General features: G+C 40.5%; 1 protein-coding gene across 6 annotated transcripts; it reads left to right on the forward strand.

Moving 5' to 3' along the window:
* Positions 1–1,536: 1,536 nt before the first annotated feature.
* On the forward strand, positions 1,537–22,772 carry NCOA4 (nuclear receptor coactivator 4). 6 transcript variants are annotated; one of them, XM_057736422.1, is made up of 10 exons: positions 1,537–1,656; positions 14,494–14,648; positions 16,104–16,244; positions 16,432–16,520; positions 16,809–16,917; positions 17,469–17,558; positions 18,095–18,241; positions 19,302–20,315; positions 20,701–20,841; positions 21,189–22,772. In XM_057736422.1, exons 2-10 carry the CDS (start codon positions 14,508–14,510, stop codon positions 21,192–21,194), a joined length of 1,878 nt encoding a protein of 625 aa, XP_057592405.1. In that variant the 5' UTR covers positions 1,537–1,656; positions 14,494–14,507; the 3' UTR covers positions 21,195–22,772. The 6 variants fall into 6 exon arrangements, with proteins under 6 accessions (XP_057592405.1, XP_057592409.1, XP_057592404.1 ...); XM_057736426.1 differs by having other exon boundaries at positions 18,098–18,241; XM_057736421.1 differs by having other exon boundaries at positions 1,548–1,653.
* The last annotated feature ends 16 nt before the right edge of the window (positions 22,773–22,788 follow it).

Consider the following 22,788-nt stretch of genomic DNA (forward strand, 5'->3'; position numbering starts at 1 on the left):
GACTTAAAACGGTGACAATGTTGATCATCTCTCACTGCTTCTGTGTTACAGAACATTTGTTTGGTCAACAGGTCTTTACTGAGTCCTTGGCAGTGCTCTGGGCCTGGGGATACAGTAGTGAACCAGAGAGACCAGGACCCCGCACTCTTGGGGCATAGATTTGGGTGTGTGTGTACGTGGCAGATCACAAACAAGCAAACACTCCTCTGTTGAACCATGCATAAGCAATCGATAAAGTGCTTTATTTTGCCTCTGCCCCCTAACCCCACCTGTGCAAACATACTATGTAGACTAATTGAGCAATCTAGGCAGGTCCTGGATTTTGGTCACCCTAAGATAACAAAAAAGTGCCTTCATCACTTTTAGTTGCCAAAAAAAGTCTCAATCCAGAATCTGCATCTGAATTGAAGAGAAAATGAAGGACAGGAACTTTAAGAGTATGATGCCATCTTGGCTCCATCTGCCTGTGACGGTGTTAAAGATGATTTACTTCCTCATGGGGCTTTTATGGGCCTCTCCAACATGCCCTACGGCCCCTCTTTCTCCGCAACTCCCCTCCCAATCACAGGCCATGATGGCCCTTTTAGCTTCTGCATCTGAACCTGTGTTTCCCATTGCTCCTGAGGTAGCCTTGCCCCTTGTCTTTCTTGGGTGAGATGCATAAAACCCTATTACAATTATTTCCTTTGCAGCTCCTAGTCAGATGGGATATCTGGGGAGCAGTTAGTAGCTAGTATTGGGGACCTCTGTCAAAAACTAAGACACAAAGATTCTTATTTTAACATCTGGTAATGAACAAACAAACAGACAAACAAATAAAATTCCAATGTGGATAATGCCAAAATGTGAGGCACTTGGCAGAGTGGTGGAATGTGGAGGGTAGAAAATTGTGCGGTGTGTGATATGGTGCAAACAAATGCTTTGAAGTCAGATGGTAATTTGGAATCTGGGCTCTAACATTTATTTATTTATTTACTTACTTACCACTGAATTTAAAAAAGTGTGGCAAAATATACATAACATAAAATTTACCATTTTATCCATTTTTGTGTACAGCTGAGTGGTATTAATTATATTTACATTGCTGTGCAACCATCACCACCAGCCATATCCAGAACTTCCCATCATCCCAAACAGAAACTGTACCCATTATACAATAATTCCCTTTCCCCAAGTCTGTGGTAACTACCATTCTATTTTCTGTCTCTATAAACGTGGCTATTGCAGGTACCTCATATAGATGGAATCATATTTTGTCCTTTTGTGCGTTCTGACATTTATTTTTGCATCTGTACTTTAAGGTTAAATAATATCTACCTTGTGAGGACATCTGATGTGAGAGAATCACTTAGAATAGCCCTCTTTACAGAGCTTGCCTTCGACAAGTGTTTCTTTCAGTTAACCTTATTTATTCCCTGATCTGGGGCCCAAGAAAACTTGTGCGCCGGCGCTCTGCGCCCTCTGGAGGGCAGGCGAGCGCCTTGAGCTGACTCGACGCGAGATCTCGCGAGACTGTCAAATGCGTGGTATGAGACGTGGGAGGAAGGTTGTGTTCTCGCGAGAAGTCTGCTTTTCGGCCCTGGGCTTGTGTTGGGTTGTGTCTCCGTCCTAGAAGGTCTCCTTGGATCGGATCGCCCGGAGCGGCGCTCGGAGGTGGTAAGAACCGGAGCGGCCAGAGGGGCGGGCGTGCCTCCTCGCGCTCTCACGGCGCGCGGGTGGGTCTGGGGCACTATGGCCGGCAAGACCCGGCGCGGGCCTGTGTGGGTTTGCCTTTCGAGGCCGGCGTCCTCCACGACCCGTCTGCCCCGAGGGCCGCCTCCTCCTGCCTGCCCGCCGGCCTGGGCCTGCCCTCCTCTCTCTGGCTCTCGACTGTCAGCCTGAGGGCCACCTCTTCCTTCCTGCCCGGCCTGTCCTCCCTTCTTTGTCCTTAGGCGCGCTGGCCTGGGGCAGACCCACGGCTGCCTGCCCGCCCGCCTTTCCCCGGCCCCTGCTGTGACAGCTCCAAGTTTCTGCTCCCTCTCGCCGGGGTCGCTTGCAGCGAGGAGGGGCCTGTTTTCCCGCACGCGCCCGGAGTATATACATTCCTAGCCTGCTGGGTGGAAACGCGAAGATGACGTTTTTTTCCGACCCTCTACCTGCCACCACAGCGTTACTTACCGTAAAGTGCTTGTAATTCTCCCAACAATCCCGAGAGAGAGCTCCATTGTCTCCCTTTTACAGATGAGAAAAGCGGGGCTCGCTAGTTCATTGATTCATTCCACCAACAATTATTTAATTCAGTGCCTGAATGTTCAGGATGTTGAGGATATAGTAAGGGAAAAAAAAATGAGCACGGCCCTTATTTTCATGGAGCTAAATTCTTGTGGCAGGAGCAACAGTAATCATATAAAGAGTCTCAAATGTCATGTGATATAACAGGGGATGACGAGCTCAAGAATGGCAGAAGGTGTAGTGCTAGAGTCTGTTTGACGCCAAAGGCAGAGCTTTTTCCACCATACCATTTTGTGTTGTTTTCTAATCAGGGTAAAGTTCACCATAGCATAATTGTTTCCACCACCCATTTGGTCATACGGAAATATGGTTATAGGGACTATTGAGTTACTTCCTGGGTGAGAATGGGGCAGCTAATCATAGTTGGCTCATTTCTGCACAGATGTACTAGTGTGACATTTCTGAACTTTGAAAGAACCTCAGAGCCTTTGAGGAAGACTCACCCAAATGCTACAGTGGAGGTAGGGGTGTGGTGCATATACCTTGAGGCAAGTCAATTGATTTGCGTTTTGAAGGTTTGCTAGCTTGCAGATTTGTGAAGTGAGATGATTTATGTAAAGTCTAGCATGGTAACATTTCTTACATTTTATTTTTCTTCCTCCTTTTCTATTGCCCTTGAGTCCCTATGGAAAACCTAGTGGTCTAAACGTTTATGATACTGTATTTTATATTTAAATAAACTTCTAAAATTACATTATTACTTCTGGGCAAACAGGTGTTTCAAAAGTGGAGAAGCATGGTAGCTATGTAGGGAAAGGAAGATGTGATTCTCAAAGAGGGAGGAGGTATCTTGTTTTAGAATTACATAGGACTCCCCACCCCGCCCACATTTTATTAAGATTAAGTCAGTTTAGCTGTGCCAGAATCTCAGGAGCCTGTGTAGGGGCTTCGTAAAACTGCACAGGCGATTCTGATACATATCCCTCCCCCACTGGCTTCTTGGCTAGTGTTTTGTGATAACTTCCCTCCTAGAGTAAGTGTCAGCATACTGGGAGGCATTCAGAGCACTCATTGCTGCTGATGGACTTCCAAATCGCAGTCTCTGATTTCACAGTTTTCTTATTTTCTTAGTTTTTGGTGACTCGATGGCACAAATTTTCCTCTAGATGGCAAGTTTACCATTGTATACTCAAGGACTATCACAGTATGTGTCAGCTTAGACGCTCAACAAATATTTGTTGCATGAATTAAAAAAATATTAAAATCTTGACACCTAAATGATCCCTTCAGCATACATTGTGTGGTTGGAGACCTTAGACTCATCTGGGATTAAATCTTGGTTCTTTTACTTGGAAGCCTGTGGCTGTAGGTAATATATCTTAACCTTGTCAAGCGTTAGTTTCTCTGCTTTTAAAATTGTGTTGATAGTGTGTATGTACCTTAAAGTTTTGTGAGGACTAAATGAGATAATGTGTGAAAAAAAAAGTCTTGGCATATAGATATATTAAATATATACTGAATCCCTTCTTCCAACAAATATTTATTGAACATCTGCTGTATAACAATGAACAAAAAGACAGTTCCGGCCTGTGTGGAACGTATCTTCTAATGTGTTTTCTGAAGTGGAATCAGAAAATAAATGGTTTCTGCATGTCAGATACTGATAAATACTATGGAGATAATTTAAAAATAAAATGTATTAAGGGGGAGTGTGTGGAAGGAAGACTTATTTTACATAGGCTAGTGAGAAAGATGACACTAAGGAAGAGGAGTGGGCATGGTATCTGGAGGAAAATGCAAGGGCCCTGAGGCATCGTTGGTATGCTGGAGGAGCAGCAAAGAGGCCATTGTGGCTGGACTGAGTGAGCGAAGAGGAGGGGAGGAGTGGGCAGCAGTAATGAGGTTTCTGCAGGAATCTTGGAGAGGCATGAGAGTGACATATTTAATTTAATGAACTACATAAAATGTCTTCCTTAATTATCATACCCCCATTCTCTTATCAAAAGTAGTAGAAATAGCTCATACCTACATAGCTCTTACTATGTGTCAGGAACTATTCTAAGTGCTTTGCGTGTATTAATCTTTAACTCTTTCCAAAAAAGCATACCTAGCCTCAGAGAATGAAGACGTGTCACTATGTAGGATACACAGTGGAATGTGCTGCTGGATCAGAGAGCACTTTCTGAGTGTTACTGAAATAAATGAATTCAGAGTCTCTGTAAACGTACTAGTTAGGTGCAAGTCTAAAGTGATTATAAGGGACCAACCAATATGTATGTACTGTATTAAGTTCAGTTTCATGAAGGAACTGTAGATTTCTGTGGCAGTTTTATTACTCTTCCTGCTGCTTTTTGGCCTTCTTAGAATTTTGCAGGGGGTTTTCATTTTGGCTTTGTTTTCAATATAGGTATGTCTAGATACATTATTGCAACATACAAGATGAAAAACAATGCAGGTGGCCTAGGCTGATAAGGGGGTCAAGTTGACCACTTTTGCTCTGGTGAATTGTTTTAACAGTGTTTCTGTGCTTGTCAGAGGAGCTTCCATGTAGTCCTTCTCACTTTTCTTGTTTGCTTGTTAAATCATAACATTACAGTCATAATTTGTAAACTACCTAGCCTACCATACCTCAGATCCAGGCATGTCATCCTTACTCTTTGAATTAGATAGATTCACTGGCAAGTGAAAAAAAAATTTACCTTGAGGGTGCTTTTGTCACTTCTGACATGAATGCTTCATTTTAACTCTTTTAGCCATTCTTATCCCAGGTCATCATCCCTGATTTTGCTTGGCTCAGTTAAGCAGTGGAATCAAGATGTTCTTTTTGAGTGTTTGGGGGCTAAATATTCCTCTTATCTAGCATTGCCTGAGTCCTCTACAAACATGACAGTTCGATTCAGTGAAGGAGTAACTGGCAAAATAGGTTAAAAGGTTTTTGCTTGTCAAAGGTTATAGATAAGAAGTTAAGTCTTTTAATACTTGGACATTACAGATTTCATAAGAACATGATCTGTGGTATATTTTGGGTTTTATTTTGGCATTATTTCTAGTCCTGCAGGGGTTAGAGGAGGGAAAATATAACTTGCTCCTGTGGGGAAAACCCCAAGATGTTTACCATATAAAATCAGGGATAAAATGATATTATTACTATGATGGTGGATAAATAACATGTTTTCCTAACCTTGGCTATATTATGGCAAGAAGTTTCAAGCTGAAGATAGGGGACAACCCTACTTCTGAAAGCTTACCAAACTTCTGTGATGTCAGCTGGAATTTCTGTGGTACTGCAAAATCAGAGAAAAAAATCCAGAGTTGGCTATAAATACAGTTAATGTTTCCCCTTTTAACTCACAAATCAGCTGGTCCTTGTGAATCTCTATAGCTGGGCTATCAGTGCCTATCTTGGAATCATAGTTTCAGTAGCAATATCCTTGCTAGTTTTGTCTTGTTTGAAAGAAAACAAAAAGTAATAGTTACGGTACATTTCCACTCCTGAAAAACCTTCCTGAATTAGTGCAGGCCTTAGTGGGACATCAAGTTGATTACTTATGTTTGAAGCAGAACTATATACCATGCTTATTGTGGCTGGTCTGAAATTGAGCATTCATTTATCATTTATTCATCCATTCATTTATCAAACATGTATTAAGCCTCTGTTGAATTGAGGGCTATAGCACCGCACAACTCCAGGGACACCATTCTATTTATGTCAATTCAATAGAGCACATAGAATGTAAAGGGAAGTTGGTAACGCTGTGATACCAAATAGCAGGCAGTCTGTTTAGCACTAGGTTGTACAAAGCCAAATAATACATGGTGGTCCCTACTCTTGGGGACCTCTCAGGCTAAGGAGGCAGGTGTGTAATAGTAAGGATAACATGTGTTATAGGTGTCATGCTGGAAACTTATGCAGATTACAGGGAGCCCAGAGGAGGCAGCAGTTAACTCTGTAGGTCAAAAACATTGAGGAATGGGATGCTTGGTCAGGAAAGGCTTAATAGTGGTGGTGACTTAAGCATAGTTGGAAAAGCAGACAGGTGGGGAGAAGGGAAGGAACTGGCTTTGCTGGCAGAGAGCTGGGAGAGCCAAGCTGGACAAGGCAAACCAGCCTGGTCTATGTATGGAACTGCTGTCCAGAAGATCACTGTCTAGGGGCTGCTCTGGGGAGATAGCAGGAGAGTCAGGCTGAAGCCAGAAGACAGAACTTTATTTATTAAAGAAATTTGGACTTTATCCTCTAGGCAGGTGAGGAGCCATTGGAGAGTTATAGTTTACGCTCTCTTTAGATGAGATGATCTACTTATCTATCAGGAAATAGATGAGTCTCTTGTTGTGAGACAGCATAGAAATCTTGAAACAGAAGAGAGGTAAAATGCCTGATGACTTTTTCCCCTTTAGAACTTAAACATTTCATAAATATGCGAGGGCAAATAACAAAGCTTAAGGGAGTGAAGAGGTGCCTGCGAAGTCTGAATGCAGAATTTTTCTAGATTTTTATGATTTTTCCTCCCCAGTCTTTTTATATTTATATACTGTTTAATAAATCACATCATTATAGTAACAACTAAAGCTGTCATGAACGAAATAACACTGACTCTCAGTAACTGAGTAAATCAGTTCAAATGAAGAAGAGCTGGAGCATTTAGTGTGCTGAAGGTCAGGATCCTTTAGAGAGGGCATAGAGACCACTGGTTACTTATGTAGGTGATGGTCAACAGAGTTCCTACTGTATTTACATTGTAACTGTTTTGTAGGGGCATATAAAAGAGAGATGAAAGTTCTTGACATTAGTCTTATTTTTAAAGACTAAGAATTCCTTTTATCTAGACATTGATTTAAAGTATAAATACAAAGGGCTATCAAATTTTAATTTTCATCATTCAGAGGTATGTCTAGCTTTTGTTGTATCTTCACAAAATATATTATCCAATGAAGAAATTTTGAATTGAAATTCTTACTATTTTTGGTAGTGAATGTCTAAAATGGGATCCCAGAAACTGTGCAACACAGATGAAGCAGGCACTTCTGTGAATTCTGTTCATCTGAAATCTGAGGGATGCTTAATTGAGAATGATAGTCTTTAGTGTCTGCTGCCCTTTGCTTTTTGTCAAGTGGTTTTGCTTTACTCTGTTTTTGAAAATAGCTTCATATGCATAGATGAAAGTATTTTACATTAAAAAAATTGATTTAAAGGGAATGACAGGCCGTATAGAATTTTGCCTCTGGCCTGATTGGATATGCAGGCTGTGAGGATTATTTTTGGAGAAAAGGGCATCAAACTAGAGTTCCATGAGCATGGTAATCATCAGACAGGAAGTACTGTGTGTCGGGTACTGTCCTAAACATTTTTAATATATTAATTCATATAATTCTCACTGGGTTGGGCCCATTATTATTGTCCTCATTTTACACATGGGGAAACTGAGGCACAGATTGGTTAAGTGACTTGCCTAAAGTTACCCCGCATCTCCGTGGCAGACCCAGGTTTTGTACCGAAACGGCCTGTCTCCAGAGTTCATCCTCTGAACTACTCTATTACTGCCTCCAGGTAGGGCTTTCATTTCACTACTGTATTCCCAGCACCTAGAATGGAGCTTGGCATCTAGTCGGTGCTCAGTCCGCTTGCTGAATGAGAAGTATCCACGAGTGTTAAATGCAGCACTGGACTGAGGCCGTGCGGGCGTGTGTTTGAGAGAGACAGAGGGACGCCGGGGTACGGGCTGAGGTGTGTCACAGAAGTGAGGAGATGTCAGAGCCTGAAACAGAAGCCGAGGCCTGAACCTCAGCTAGGCCGACTGGTAATCTCAGAGGGAAACTGGCCAGGAACATTCCAGTAATAACTCCGGAAGCCTTCTGACTGACCCACGTTTGTGATTTCTTTGCAGTGATTAGCAGCAAAATCCTTAAATCAAAGACGTCTTGGCGATTTGGGGCGCGGATCCGGGTGGACACGGGCTAAGCGCTGGAGAGGCTGGAGAGGAGCCCCTGGCGTCCCTCGGGGCTCTGGGAACCGGCTTCGCCCGGAGCGGCCGGGCGGGAACGGTGGCGTCCAGCCGGGAGCCGAAGCTGCCTGGAGGCACGCCGGAGCCTCGCGGGAGGCTGGGGGTGTCCTCGCGCAGCGTGAGGGCCCCGTGGGCCGCCCGAGTGGGCGGTGCCTCCGGCCCCGCCGCGGCGCCGACGTGCGCGCTACCGCCCGTCCAGGGGGCGTTCCCAGGCGCGCCGGCGGGGCGGGTCCTCTCCGTGGGGACCGTTCTCACCCCGGTCCCGGGTAAAGCACCGTCTTGCTTGCCAGGCAGCTCGCGCGGCGGGGACCTGGCCTGCCCGGAGGTACGTCTGGCAGCGAAGGGCCGCCGCGGGAGCCCTCCGGGTGGGCTCCCTTTGCGGGTCCGGGAGTGGGCGTGCGCGTGCGTGCTGAGCGGTGCCCGTGCCCGCTCTGAAGCGGAGCGCGAACTCGCGGCTGCGGCTTCCAGGGAGGGCGCGCCTCAGGCTTCTTAGGGCGACCGTGCTCCTAGAAAGTGTTGGGGAAACTGGAATGTCGCATGAATCACTGTTGCTTTTGAACTAGAAACGCCTTACTTGGCATTAGATGGTAGTGACCAGTATTGTGGTCAGTTTCCAGGTATTGCTTCGGAAAGTTGGTGTGCTGGGATTGCTCATAGTGACGTGTAAAGGTAGACAGATCTGAGCGCAGTAAGGTCTGAAGTGTTAAACGATCTTAAAGTATGCTATCGTGAATTTATTATTCCCTTATTTTGTTTGTTTCTTCAGGAATTAACCCTTATTTACGTGGCTTGTTTCTTTTTTAAATTTAGGAAGAATCAGATCTTGAATTTCAGAAGCTATTAAAGAATTAAAGGCTAGGATAAGATACGTATATATAGAACCTTTGAGTTAATGAATTGTAATATAAAAAAACCACAACCTTTTATTTTTTAAAACTGACAGTAGGAAGAAAGAACCTGTTAAGAAATGTCTCAAGGTAAAATTGCATGTGGACTGTTAGTTTTTTTCCTGAAAATTTGTACAAATGTTCTGATGTATATTGTCTTATCAAAGATAACCAAATGGGCAGTAATTCATAGAACATACTAAGTATCTTATGGGTCTTTTTTAAAAGGGCTTGGTCTGGCAGTGATTTAGATGCTAGGAAAAGAAGTGAAAGTGGACATCTTTTTTGGAGAGGAGGGCCATTTGAGAAGGGGGACAAACCGTGAGACCTGGAAGGTGCAGTTAAAAATAATATAAGCCTTCATTCAGACAGAGGAATGGAACGCAGAGTGGTTGTGGTAAGATGTGAGGTCAGGGCTCTTGCTCCTGTCCTTCATATTTGGAAGTGTTTTGATTATTCTGAGCCTATCATGGCATGCTATTTATTTTTGTTAGCATTGTCTAAGGAAGAAGGTTTTCAAAAATTGTTATAGTTTATTGAGGACTGTGAGAATGGACTGAGATTCTTAATGGAAGGTGTTCCAGTAATAACCCATTGGAATGTTAATTTTAATCTTTAGTGTTGGCAAGTAAAAAAAATTTATGGGTGATAATACACTAAAGGAAGAACAGGCTGGTCAGAAGGAGAGAATCCAGGACTAGACCCTAGGAACCGTAGTTCTAAATGCAAATCTGTGCGTTACGACTGTGGCCTTTTAGATGGGTCATTTAAACTCTCTGGGTCTTTGTGGCTTCATCTATATAATGAGAGCAGTCTACTAAAGACATGTCTAAGGTTTCTCCAACTTTAAATTGTGGTTTGTATCACTCACAAGAGAGTTATGGCTCTTTGGAAATTTAATGATTAAAGCATATGATAAGGACTTAGCTACATTTGTGGTTTTAGTTGCCCAGTTCTGGTTCCATGATCTTTGGATTTCATAACTAGTTTGTGGCTTCATCTATATAATGAGAGTAGTCTACTAAAGAGATGTTTAAGATTTTCCCAACTTTAAATCGTGGTTTGTATCAGTCACAAGAGAGTTATAGCTCTTTGGAAATTTTATGGTTAAAGCATATGATAAGGACTTAGCTTCATTTGTGGTTTAGTTGCCCAATTCTGGTTCTATGATCGTTGGATTTCATAACTAGATTTGTGCAAAACATTGTGCAAATATGGCATATATAGTTTGTGGAACTCTTCTTTGAGGAAAGCTCCAGAAGCTTTATTTGTTTGAGGGATGTGTGTGTTTCCCCCTTGATCTCTCTCCTCCCCCAAAACCTAGAACAGGAACCCTAGAGGCAGAAAAGTGTTAGAAAGCATTTAAATTTTTAACTTGTCTCAAAAAAAAATATATATATATACACACATTTAAGGCAATCCTCGTTTGAAGGTGGTAGAGCAGTAGTTTGGATTATAAAGGTGAAGAGAAAAAGACATTTTTAGTCTTTCACTGATCTGAATTTTAGAATTAGAGCTGATTTGGTCCAGTCTTTTTACCAGTAAGAAAATAGGCAAAAGTGTGTGTATAGTTGGTATATATTAGAGGGTTTAAGAGTACTGAGTTTTTACCATAAAAACAGCTTGCTTTTTGCTGTGTTATATAGTGAGAGAGTATATGGGGAGCTGTATTTATTAAAGAAGTATGACATCCTCACCCCTAAGTCTGTGAGGTAGGTATTATCTTCATTTATTAATTAGGACATTAGGTTCAAAAAGGGCAAATGGTCCAAGGTCATAGCATTGATTAATGGCTAAATGATTCTGAGTCAGGGCCTCCTCACTTCAAAGCCTTGTCTAGCTTCAGTGCTGCTTTCTGTAGTCCAAAGGTGGAGATTCCTAAGGTCCCGGTCACTCAGCTAAACCTAATAACAAGAACAACCAAAGCTCTAAAAGAGCAGTATGCAGGGCCTGGGTTTAGTGCCTATAGGCAGATATTGTCACACTTTAACTTCATTGCAGCACTTTGTAGCTACTGTCATTGTCTCCATTTTTTCTAGAGGGAAATTTAGGTCCAGGGAAGTTAAGTACTAGCTCATGGGTCTCAGGGTTGCAAGTGGAGCTGAAAATCTGGTTTGTTAGGCCTCAGAATAAACTCTTAAACATCCTCTTTGCTACATTGGCTCTCCAACCTGAAAGGAGTGGTGAGTTGTTGAAATTGACCATATGAGCTAGATAACTCATACACTCTCTTTGGATGTGATATTTCATAAAGCTAGCTCAGGCTTCACCTTATTGTGGTTTGAATTCACCCACATGGTAGAGTTCCTGATTTCAGCTCTGAGGGCTTCCTCCTCACTGCAGTACAAGAAGGCAAACCCTTGCACAGCTTCTTTCTTGGGATCTAGGCCATGGAAACTGTCTGCCTGTTGACCGCTCCACAGGGAGGAGGAGGGTCAGTGCCAAGGACAGCAAAGGGACAGGCATCTCAGGGCTGGCCATAAAGGAATGAAACAGGTTTTCTTAGTGGCTACAAATGGGTTTTAAAGACCTTTACTCTAACAAGGTGACTATTTCAAAGGATAACACTCATTTTAATTTGAAAACAAGGGATAAATGTGTGGGGAAAAAAATCAGTTTTGTAACTTTTAAATCTCATCCTACCTTCTATCCATAGCTGATAAGGGGAAAATCCAATTTGTGTACTTTTGCCACATTCTGTTCTTGTTAGGCAGTTATATAGTATTTGTGATTGACTTGAGAAGACTTGCTTCTCTCAGTCATCTCTGTATGCATTTGAATTTGTCTCCCACGTGATCTAGAGTTCTGAAGTTTTTGACATTGTGAAGCAACATTTTGATTTAATTTTACTGATTAAATTTTACACTGTGCCAGGCATTGTGGCATTCCACACAAACGATGAGGACCTAAGAATGGCAAATTTGGTTTCAACCACAGGTGGAAGTTGGTTAATGCATTTGAAAGACAGCTAAACATGGTTTGCATACAAGTAACTTAAATGAAAAGTGAAGCAACTTGTGGTAATCAGGTGACATTCCACTCTCAGAATACGAGCCAGCATTTTACCAGCCAGCATTTTACTTGTTATGCAGATACTGTTCAAAGTTCTACAGTGTGCACTAAGTGCACACGAATGGGTGTTTTTAAAACAGGGCAGCTTACAGTGTGGAAAAGAAGGTAGCAAAGTAGCTGCAGCTGGTGTTTCAGGGTTGGAAAGAAGTCTCCCAGGGGATTCCTCTTGAATCCAGTTTATGAAGCCCTTCCATTGTAGAGATCATTACGGGGAAACAGACTGTGGCAACAGAATAGTAAGGGCAAATTAGACATTTTCCTGAATCTTTCAGGAACTCTAGTTCTTCCTCCCATTGTCTTATTTCTGAGGATGGGGAATCACACTGTGTTTGGCCCTTTTCAGCTTCCAGCTAGCCACCTGGCCCTAAACCTCAGCTTGAAGATGCAGTGTAGGCCAGAGTTCCCTGTGTCTCAGATGAGCAGTCAGCCATTTGGAGGTCTCTGCACTGGGTAGACTGCTGTTCAGCCGAAAGCTGCCTTGCTTCTCTGAGAAGGTCATTTCCTTCAGGACTGTTAGGAAGTTCTTTATGTGTTGCCTCAGATGTCTTGTATTAATCCTCCTCTACTCCTTTTGGGTCATTTTGAACAAGTCTAATTCTATTTGACAGGTCTCCAAGTATTCCAGAATAGTAATCTCGTCCTCCCAGAGACTTCTGTTATCTAGACTAAACAGCTTCCCTTCCTGGAGAAATTTTTCATGGTTTTGAGGCCCCTTTCTTTTTTTTTCTAAATGCCTCTTTCTAAAGTTGGTTATTCAGAAAGAAGTTTCAAAACTAGTCTAATAAACATGGAACAGATTAGTCCTGTGGCAAATGCTGTAATTTTGGTAAAAGTAGTCAAAGAGCGTATAAGTAATTTTCCCCTGAGATCCAGCATACTGCTAACTCATGCAGAGCTTGCTTTCAATTAAAAATCTTCATCCTTTAGAAAACATTTATTCTCTTCCACTTTGTCCTCCCCCATTCAAGTAAAAAAAAAAATCAGCATTTTGTCTTATAATATTTAACAGCTATGTAGAGATTGTTTTGGAATCTATTTTTGTCACAGCCTGGTGTTATCTCCAACTTTAATGTCTGCCTTCTATGTTTTCATCCAAGCAATTAGGGAAAACAGTTGAGTAATTGGGGAAAACAGGAGCATACCTCCAAAAACTTAACAGGCTGGTTTCAATTCATTATCCTTTGAGTACTTTGTAAAAAATAATTTTATGATTCAATTTAGTTGTCCTGTTTCGCTGTGTTCACTTTGTCCACAGGGATGGTATACAGCCTCGTCACATCTTACTATTGTCCATATATATTGTGTCTAAAGGATTGCATTGACTGGCCAGTTTAGTAACACTATCCAAGAAGGAAATAATCTTGGTGTCTTAGTGTTTAGTGAATCTGTGCTGGGCTACTGTGATCGCTGCTTTCTTTTTCTAAGTATTTAGAAACCATCTCTGATTCTAGATCTATCCTGGATAGACACCAGAACTCTAGCAGTTTTTCTCAAGCTTTGCTTCATTGCTTTTCTGACAGTCTTCTGTCCCAGTCTCATATCATTATATCTTGGGTTATGTGGTATTCTTTCCATTTCTGTTTCTTCTCTCCTGTGAACCTATGCTTATTAGAAAAAGAAAACTCTGTGGTTTCCCACACCAATTTCTGTTTAAGTACTTCCCTTATATCAGAATCCCATGAAATTATTTTGTCAGATTTACATTCTTGAGAGCTTCCTAGCTATGAAGCCATCCCTAAGTTTTTCCTAAATAAAAAAAAGGAGAGATGGGTGATAAATAAAAAATTTAATCCTCCCAATAAATTTAGGTAAATGCCAGATCTAAACAATGTTCTAATCTCTCTGTATTAGGTTATTGGTTTGCAGCTTCTTTTCAAAGTAACTGTGGGTCCTTCTAGACCTTTTATTAGTCTTCAGCTCTAAATCTGTAATACAAGACCACACACTCCCTGTAACTTTATGTATGTAAATAGAAACAATCTGTTCTTTTTACTTTTTGGAGGCATATATGCCCTATCAATCCAGGCAAGTTAGTGTATTTTTTTCAGAAATATTTGTTCACATGTGAAGTGTAACTAAAGTACATGCATAGGATTTTTGGGCAGGGACACAGTAGTGGTGGGCAGGGACACAGTAGTGGTGGGCAGGGAAGAGGAGGTAATATTTATTAAGGGTATACCATGTGCCAGGTCCTATGTTGAAAGTAATCTAAGTAGTTAGTAACTGGGAGCTGGTTGGAATGATCATTTGGGGGATGATTGCAAGGTGGTTTTTCATTGTAATTATGGTGCAATTTGGATTGTTCTTTTTTTCTTTTAAAGGAACAGGGAGCAGAATGAGTACCTCACAGGACCAGAGTGGCTGCTCCAGTAACAGAGAGCCCCTTTTGAGGTGTTGTGATGCACGGAGGGACTTGGAGCTTGCTATTGGTGGAGTTCTCCGGGCTGAACAGCAAATTAAAGATAACTTGCGAGAGGTGTGATGTGTGCTTTTCCCTTCCCTTGTCTGAACTCTTAGCACAGGGCTGGTTAGAGCATGGCCAAGGAATTGGCTTCTCCAAACCAAAAAGTTTTACCCCATGCCTTGCATGGTCTGCATGAAATGTTGGTGCCTTTGATTCCAAAGGGAAAATAAAGCAAATGTTAGAAGAGTCCATAAACTCTTATACCATCTTAGAGAATTCAGTTCGGCATGCATTTTTTTTTTTCCAAAGATTTTTTGATGTGGACCATTTTTAAAGTCTTTATTGAGTTTGATACAGTATTGCTTCTGTTTTATGTTTTGGCTCTTGGCCCTGAGGCATGTGGGATCTTAGCTCCCTGACCAGGGATCAAACCTGCACCCCCTGCTTTGGTAGGCAAAGTCGTAATAACCACTGGACTGCCAGGGAAGTCCCTCAGCATGCATTTTGATTGCTTCTCTGTGCGGTCCCTGTGCCTAGCGCTGCCATCAACTAAAAAGTAACTAAAATGAATGAGCTCAGCTCACTGAACTGGTCATTGTGTTCTTAATGCATAAAGGATGGCACTTCAGCGTGTCCCCTACCATTTTTTAATTTGGTATTGGCATGGTTTTGGTGGTGGCATGGTTCTGTAAATGACTTAATTGTGAGAGCTAGCCAGAATGAAATCTGTTCCTTCTTTTGGCCTAATGGTATTCTGTTGGTGAGTGGGTAGAGCAAGTATTACATGACTTTGAAATACCACTTTACTATACAGAAAAACGTGTTTTAAAATATATTTTCTTGTGGGGATTATCATGGATAATTTATAGCTGTTATGATTTTCTTCCTTAGAATTTTTATATTTATCCCTCTTTTGAATCACTCTTTATGCTTCCAAAAACATTTAGTTTATAATTTTACATGAACTGTCTACCCTAATAGTCTTATGGCTATTGACATGTACCGGCACATCTCTTTACTAAATTGACTTACTGTAAATGTGTTGCTCATTTGCAGGGTGAGAAAAGAGATGAGGTATAGCTATTAAGTTAATATTCTTGTCTTATTCCACTGATGAGTTTGTAAAACTATAGGTTTTCAAATTATGTGGAAAAAGGGTCATCAGGATTACATGACATATCCTTGTGTTTTCTCTACACTCCTTTAGGACACCCAAAATAAACCTGATGCTCTTAGAAGGAGGGGTGTTGAAGGAGGATATTAGAGCTTAGATGTGCTTTTATGGCTGGGAATCTTAATTGGGTCCATGGGGCTTTGGTGGGTCCATGGGTGGGTTTTGGGACTCAACCGTGAAATTGTAGGCAAAATTTTGAGTGTATGCATTTTTCTGGGGAGATACTTCATAGATGTCATTGGATAATCAAAAGGATTTGTGACCCCCAGAAGTTTAAGAACCTTCCCATTCTGTGGAAAACACCATTCTTTGAGCTTATAACACTAGTGAAGCTAACATATATATTTTCCTAGGTCAAAGCTCAGATTCACAGCTGCATAAGTCGTCACCTGGAATGCCTTCGAAGCCGTGAGGTGTGGCTGTATGAACAGGTAGATCTCATCTATCAGCTTAAAGAGGAGACACTTCAGCAGCAGGCCCAACAGCTCTACTGGGTAAGATGACTGCAAGGCCATAATTGGTTTGAATATGATTTCTGGTTTCCAGAGACTGTCTTTCCTATAAAGCAGCTTTAATATAGATCAGATAAAAATTTAATCTCGTGCTATTTGCTCTTTGTTAACTTGGATACACTTGGTGCTTTTAGTATTATGTGGCTAGATGGTTTCATTTTTCTTATAGTTACTGGGCCAGTTCAATTGTCTTATCCATCAACTGGAGTGCACCCAAAACAAAGATCTAGCCAATCAAGTCTCCGTGTGCCTGGAGAGGTAAAGACCCTTTTCGCTTGTTTTGACTTTGATGTATTAAAAAAGTCATTTTGTAACTCATTGCATGGCTTGGATTTAACTTGACATCCCTGTTCCTTTGATAAGATCATCCTGCTTTATATGTTTAACATTATACTTGGTGGTGCATGGTTAAGTCATCTACCTTTGGTTGAGTTTCTTAAAAAAGTACAGTCATTTCAAGTAAATCACAATTTGGTTTTTATTTTGGATGAATCTGAAATACATATTTCTTTAACATAGCCAGGTTTTGTTTATTTTTTTCTCCAGAATGGGCAGTTTGACCCTCAAACCTGAAGATTCGACTGTCCTACTCTTTGAAGCTGACGTAACTGCCCTGCGCCAGGCAATCACCACGTTTGGGTCTCTCAAGACCATTGTGAGTAATGTTCATCTCGGAAGGTTCATAATGAGCTTCTCAAGTCTGTGGCCTCACAGACGGTCTTAAAAATATCACGTTTTCACTATGAATAGTAGCTTTCTTGAGAATGGTAAGCTTCAGAGATTTCATTTTCTGATTAAATTTATAGGGCATTAGGCCGGTAGTGCTTGGAATGTGGTATTGACTCGTTGATCATCTCTAGAGTATCTCTTTAAATACATTTGCTTATTTCTTATGAAATTTATGGCGTGAATGGTCTTTTAATATAGAGTCACGTGTGGTCTCATTTGGGTCTTGTTAAAAAGTAGTAATACTACCAATTCTGGTGAAGGTTTCTTACATGAAGATAGTTATGTAATACAATAGATGGAGAACTCCCACATTTTATAACTACTTCATAGGTCACTGAATTTAGTGTAAAGAATATTTATTCTAGTGAAATGTAACACTTTGGCTTAATACTTTTGAAATTCAGGGATTACAATTTCACTTTTTTGGTATGAAAGTGTAACATTAGTAAACATGATTAATTGGCTTTTATCTTATAGCAAATTCCTGAGCACCTGATGGCTCATGCCAGTTCATCAAATATTGGGCCCTTCCTGGAGAAGAGAGGCTATATCCCGTTGCCAGAGCAGGTAAAATATCATTTTGTTTCTGGTAGCTGAGTTATTACTTGGCTTATATTTCTTTTGGGTTTTGATTATGTCACTTTTTTTTTCTTGGCTACCATTTATTTGTAAAAACGTGCCAGTGGTAATAAATTATGCAATTTATTTGCTTCCCTTGAGACAGAATGTCAGAAATTGAGAGGTTTTAGAGGTGTTGAGTAGTAAGAAAGTAATTGTTATCAATTAGTTCATAAGAAATTATCATTAGCTCTCTGATTGGGTTGGTTCTTTCTTAGGGATCCTTCTTTATCATTCAGAGAGATGATTTACTTCTAAAGGCAGTGTGAATATAGGATCCTAGAAGTTTTGGGTTGAGAAGAACCCTGGAGATCAGCTATACTCCTTGTTTTGCAATTGTGAAAATGGAGGCTTAGGGAAGTCATTTGACTTGTGCAGAGTCAGCACCAAGCCAAGATTAGAGAGCTTGGTTCCACTGCTTTTCTGGCAAACTTTCTACTGCATTTGACATTGCCTTGTTAAGCAACAAAATATTATGTGATTAGCAGAAGTCAGCATCCAGCACCACAGCTGTCCCTCTCAGCGAATGGCTTCTTGGAAGCAAACCTGCCAACAGCCGCCCAGCTCCTTACATACCCAGTACCAACCTCCAGGACTGGCTCACCCAAAAGCGGACCTTGGAGAATAGTCAGGTGTGTTGCTGCCTCTATGGTTTCTGAGATACATGAAGTAATACATGGGGTTAGTTATTACCTGATAATATATGTCTTTGTTTGGTTTTTAGTTCTAGTCTGGGAAACATACTTTTTAATAACTTCTTATTACAATAGTGACACCTCTACACTAGATGAAAAGCTTAGGAAAAAACTGTATAAAGAAATACAAGCCCATAAACCCACATGCAGAAACAACCACTGTAACATCATTGTTTATGCATACATATACTTTAAAATAAAATCATTCTGTAAATCTTGTTTTGGCTAGCAGATTTGTTTACTAATAGAGCATGAATGTATTTCTCTGTCATTTAATTTCTTCCATAAAATTCTTCACAGAATATAATATTTCATTGAAACTTCAGTTTTTCTGAATGTAAATAAATTTCCTCTCCATGTCCAGGAGCTAATTATTTGTGTACATTCTTTATTAGTTCTTTAGGAATAAATTCTTAGAAATTGCATTCCTAGATTACAGTTCTACAGACCCTTTAAGGCTTTTGATAGGTATCGCCAATTTGGTATTCCAGAAAGTTCATACCAAGTTATATTCCCACCAGCAGAGTACTGAAGATACCTGTTTCCCTGGAACTTCTCTAATAGCAGTAGTCATTTACAAGTTTTTTCCTCTGAATTTGATACAAAATAACAATTTTACTTTTGTTTTGAGTTTCTTAGATTACTAAAGAGGTTGTGTATTTTTTGTTTATTAGCCTTCTTTGATGTCTAATCATATCCATTCATTTTTGTCTTCTTTATTCTATAGGCACATTATGTAGACCTACTAGTCTTTTCTATAAAATATGCTACAAATACTTTCTCCTAATTTGCCTTGTTTTTTTTAAAACTGCAGAAAATTGTTTATGGAATCATATATATTTTAGTATCTTAATAGAGAAATCCCATGTCTTTTGGCTATGTATACTTAAATTTAGAAACATTGGGTGGTGCGGTAAATATAAATACAACTCGTATCATTGAATCCCAAGGCAGTCATAATATTCTGGCAAACTAATATTGTGTACTTCTTGTGTAGACTTCTGCCAGAGCCTGCAGTTTCTTCAATAATGTCTGGGGCAACCTAAAGGGCTTGGAAAACTGGCTCCACAAGAGTCAGCAACAAGAAGTTTCTGAAAAACCAAGATACCAGAAGTGTAACAGCTCTTCTACTGCCAGTTCTTACGCCATTGAAATTGAAAAGATTGGAGATCTAGAGCTTCTTGATCAAGATGAGATGGACCTTTCTGATTGGCTGGTGACTCCCCAGGAATCCTATAAGCCTGAGAAGCCTGGGAATGGCAGCTGTGAAACCAGTGAAAAGTTTAAGCTCTTGTTCCAGGTGTTCCAGGAGTCCTATAGTGTGAGTGATTGGCTTGTCAAGCCTGATTCCTGTACCAGTTGTCAGGGTAACCAGCCCAAAGGTGTGGAGATTGAGAACCTGGGCAGTCTGAAGTGCCTGAATGACCACTTGGAGGCCAAGAAACCCTTGTCCACTCCCAGTGTGATTACTGAGGATTGGCTTGTCCAGAACCATCAAGACCCATATAAAGTAGAGGAGGTCTGCAAAGCCAATGAGCCCTGCACAAGCTTTGCAGAGTGTGTGTGTGATGAAAATTGTGAGAAGGAAGCTCTGTGTAAATGGCTTCTGAAGAAAGAAGGAAAGGATAAAAATGGTATGCCTGTGGAACCAAAACCTGAACCTGAGAAACATAGAGATTCCCTGAATATGTGGCTGTGTCCATCCAGAAAAGAGGCAACAGAACAAGCTAAGGCATCAAAGGCAATGGCTTCTAGAATTGCTGATTCCTTCCAAATGATAAGGAACAGTCCTTTGTCAGAGTGGCTCATTACCCCTTCACGCAAAGAAGGATGTCCCAAGGAAGTGCCTCTTACAGAGGACAGCGCTGGCAAACAAAAGCTTACAAGCCCCTTGGCTACTTCCTGGTGTCCCTTTAACACAGCTGACTGGGTCTCGCCAGGAAAGAAGACAGGAAATCTTAGCCAGTTATCCTCAGGAGAAGACAAGTGGCTACTTCGAAAGAAGGCCAAGGTGAGCACAAGACATTAAAATAGTACCATTTGAAGCATATTTAATAGTTTCTACTTTCTTAATCCCAAACGTTGCAAATGGGCCAGATCCTTAAATATTACCTGTTTAGTATGGCTTAAGTATTAATTTTGGTGCCATTAGCAACAGAATGGAGGATTATTTAGACTGAAATTTGTGTGCATTTTCTAGGCCCCAAATCCCCATCCTATTTTATTGCTATTTATGGAAAAGATTAGGGGTAGAGAAAATAGTTGTCACCTTTGTTGTTATTAGAATGCCGAACATTTACATCATTCTTCATAGACACTACACTATTTGGAAGATGAATTGTTGGTCTCACACCTCTCAGTTGTTGTGTAGCAATCCACCTTTTGTCTTCTTGCAGGAAGTATTACTTAATTCGCCCCTACAGGAGGAGCACAGCTTTCCCCCAGACTGTTATGGCCTCCCAGCAGTGTGTGATCTCTTTGCCTGTATGCAGCTTAAAGTTGATAAAGAAAAATGGTTGTATCGAACTCCTCTACAGGTGGGTACATGTCACTAGTGCAAATATTACAATTTTAGCTGCTTTCAAATATTGTCTTATAAATTCATACTCTGCCCACTGAACTGTATTCCTGTTAATGGTTTTGTATATTAGGTGAGGTGGGAAAAAGATCGTAAAACTTTCATGTATTTCACTTGAACTTGCTCCATGAAATAACTAGGACATGCTTGAAGTAGACTTTTTAAGATGATGTAGCTGTCAGGAGAATTTTTGGAGCCTACATGGGTTCTAGTAGCTTATTGAGAAATGAGAACTTTAAGGTGGGAAGAAACTTGCTTTTTATCTTACAGTGAAGTGACTTTTTATCTGTGGGCTTTTCTTTACAGATGTGAAGGAATGGAGTACTAGACTCAAGCAAATTTTCTGCAGATTATCACAAATCCATAAGCTGAGTGACTGCGGCTTGCCAAATCATTGTTTCTGGGTCTGATGTAGTTCCTTTCCTGCCTAATTTCGAATTAGTAAAGAGAAATAAGTGGTAAAATTATGAGTTACTATGTAAAAGAAAAAGGCTGTTTGTTGATGCTGAGGTGATTCAGTTCCTTCTTACAGAAGTATTAATTCACCACACTAGAAACACAGTGTCTTAGTAGGTAGGTCTTTTTCATAAGCCTCCATGGCTCCTTAGATTGGGTTGTTATTAGAAGTACATTAAAGCACTGTAGTTTTAAAAATGAAATAGTTCTGTAATCAAGGTGTGTTGATGTATTCTAAAGCTAGTAAACTTACCTAACTTTTTGAATGCCCTTCTTTGGGTGCTTCCCTTGTTGTGGGTTTTCTTCCATTTATGGTGAATTCTTCTGTTTAATTAATATACAATATATTTCACACAAATAATTAACTTTGCCAATATAGTGGGTTTTTTCCTTACCAAAACATGTATTAACAATCTTGGCAATTTTTGACATTAATTACAAAACATTTTAGCTTACATGCCAGATTCCACATTATTTTTCTTCTTTTGAAAGAAACTGAGCTATTGCAAGTTTTGTCTTTTTTCCCTTCTCTAAACGTTATTATTAAAGTATCTAGACAGCTCTTTCAGAAGGGCTCCATGTTGTTTAAAGACTATATTCAGGGTAATCCTAGCCTCTTTCAGGATATTCTGAAGAGCTATAGGCAGAAGAGCCCGAGTGCTAATTAATCAAAAAGCAAAAGGCAAGACATGTTGGAAATGTAGTACTTGAACTATTCACTATCCTGTTATTGGTGCATCCTGTGTAAATGGAAGCTGAATCTGACACCTGGTGCTTTTGACTAGGATTAAGTTAAATGTCCTCACGCAAGCATAGCATACCTATACCTCTAAAAGTATAATGCAGTGACATTTTAGTGAATAGGCTGTTTTGAACACTTGTGCCTTGGGGTGTTTATTGAAGCTTTATGAAAACTGTTGATGTTTCCTTAGTGTCCTTAAAGTTATACCCATGCTTTAAAAAGTTACTCTGTAGGAGAAAGATGGTGTTTATACCATGTTTTAAGATTCTCTAAGATGAGACATCTTAGCTGCTTTCCAGGCTATTAAACTGTTAAGCCACTCAACTTGCCTGTGTTATTGGAAATACTTTTAAAGTTTGTGACGTGGTCATCTAGAGAGCCCTTTTGGGGAAACTTCACAGTCCCAGTGTCATTGCCATACAGCTTCATTAGAATTCTTGAACCATAGCTGAAACGAGCCTATTATTTTTTTAGTTCGCCCAGGTACCATTCAGAACTTTAAAACTAAAGGTGGTGGGTAAAAACTTAAGGAGCCTTTCCCTTATCTTAGGTTGCAGGAAACTTTATAGTTTTTGAGGTTTAACACATTGTGTGTCCCTAAATTAACATTAATCACTATGCTAATGAGTATGTAAAACATTCTCTTGCATTGATGCATTTTGTACCTCTCTCCATTAAAAGCATAACAGCCATATATTTGTCGTGTGT

Source organism: Hippopotamus amphibius, chromosome 5 (genome assembly GCF_030028045.1).
Source record: "Hippopotamus amphibius kiboko isolate mHipAmp2 chromosome 5, mHipAmp2.hap2, whole genome shotgun sequence".
In the NCBI taxonomy this organism is placed as follows: domain Eukaryota; kingdom Metazoa; phylum Chordata; class Mammalia; order Artiodactyla; family Hippopotamidae; genus Hippopotamus; species Hippopotamus amphibius.

Excerpts from the sequence above, each read along its gene's own strand:
- NCOA4 (XM_057736422.1), top strand. The coding sequence starts at position 14,508 with ATGAGTACCTCACAGGACCAGAGTGGCTGCTCCAGTAACAGAGAGCCC. Across the intron at positions 16,521-16,808 it reads GTCTCCGTGTGCCTGGAGAG|AATGGGCAGTTTGACCCTCA; the intron begins GTAAAGACCCTT and ends TTTTTTCTCCAG. Across the intron at positions 17,559-18,094 it reads ATATCCCGTTGCCAGAGCAG|CAGAAGTCAGCATCCAGCAC; the intron begins GTAAAATATCAT and ends TTATGTGATTAG.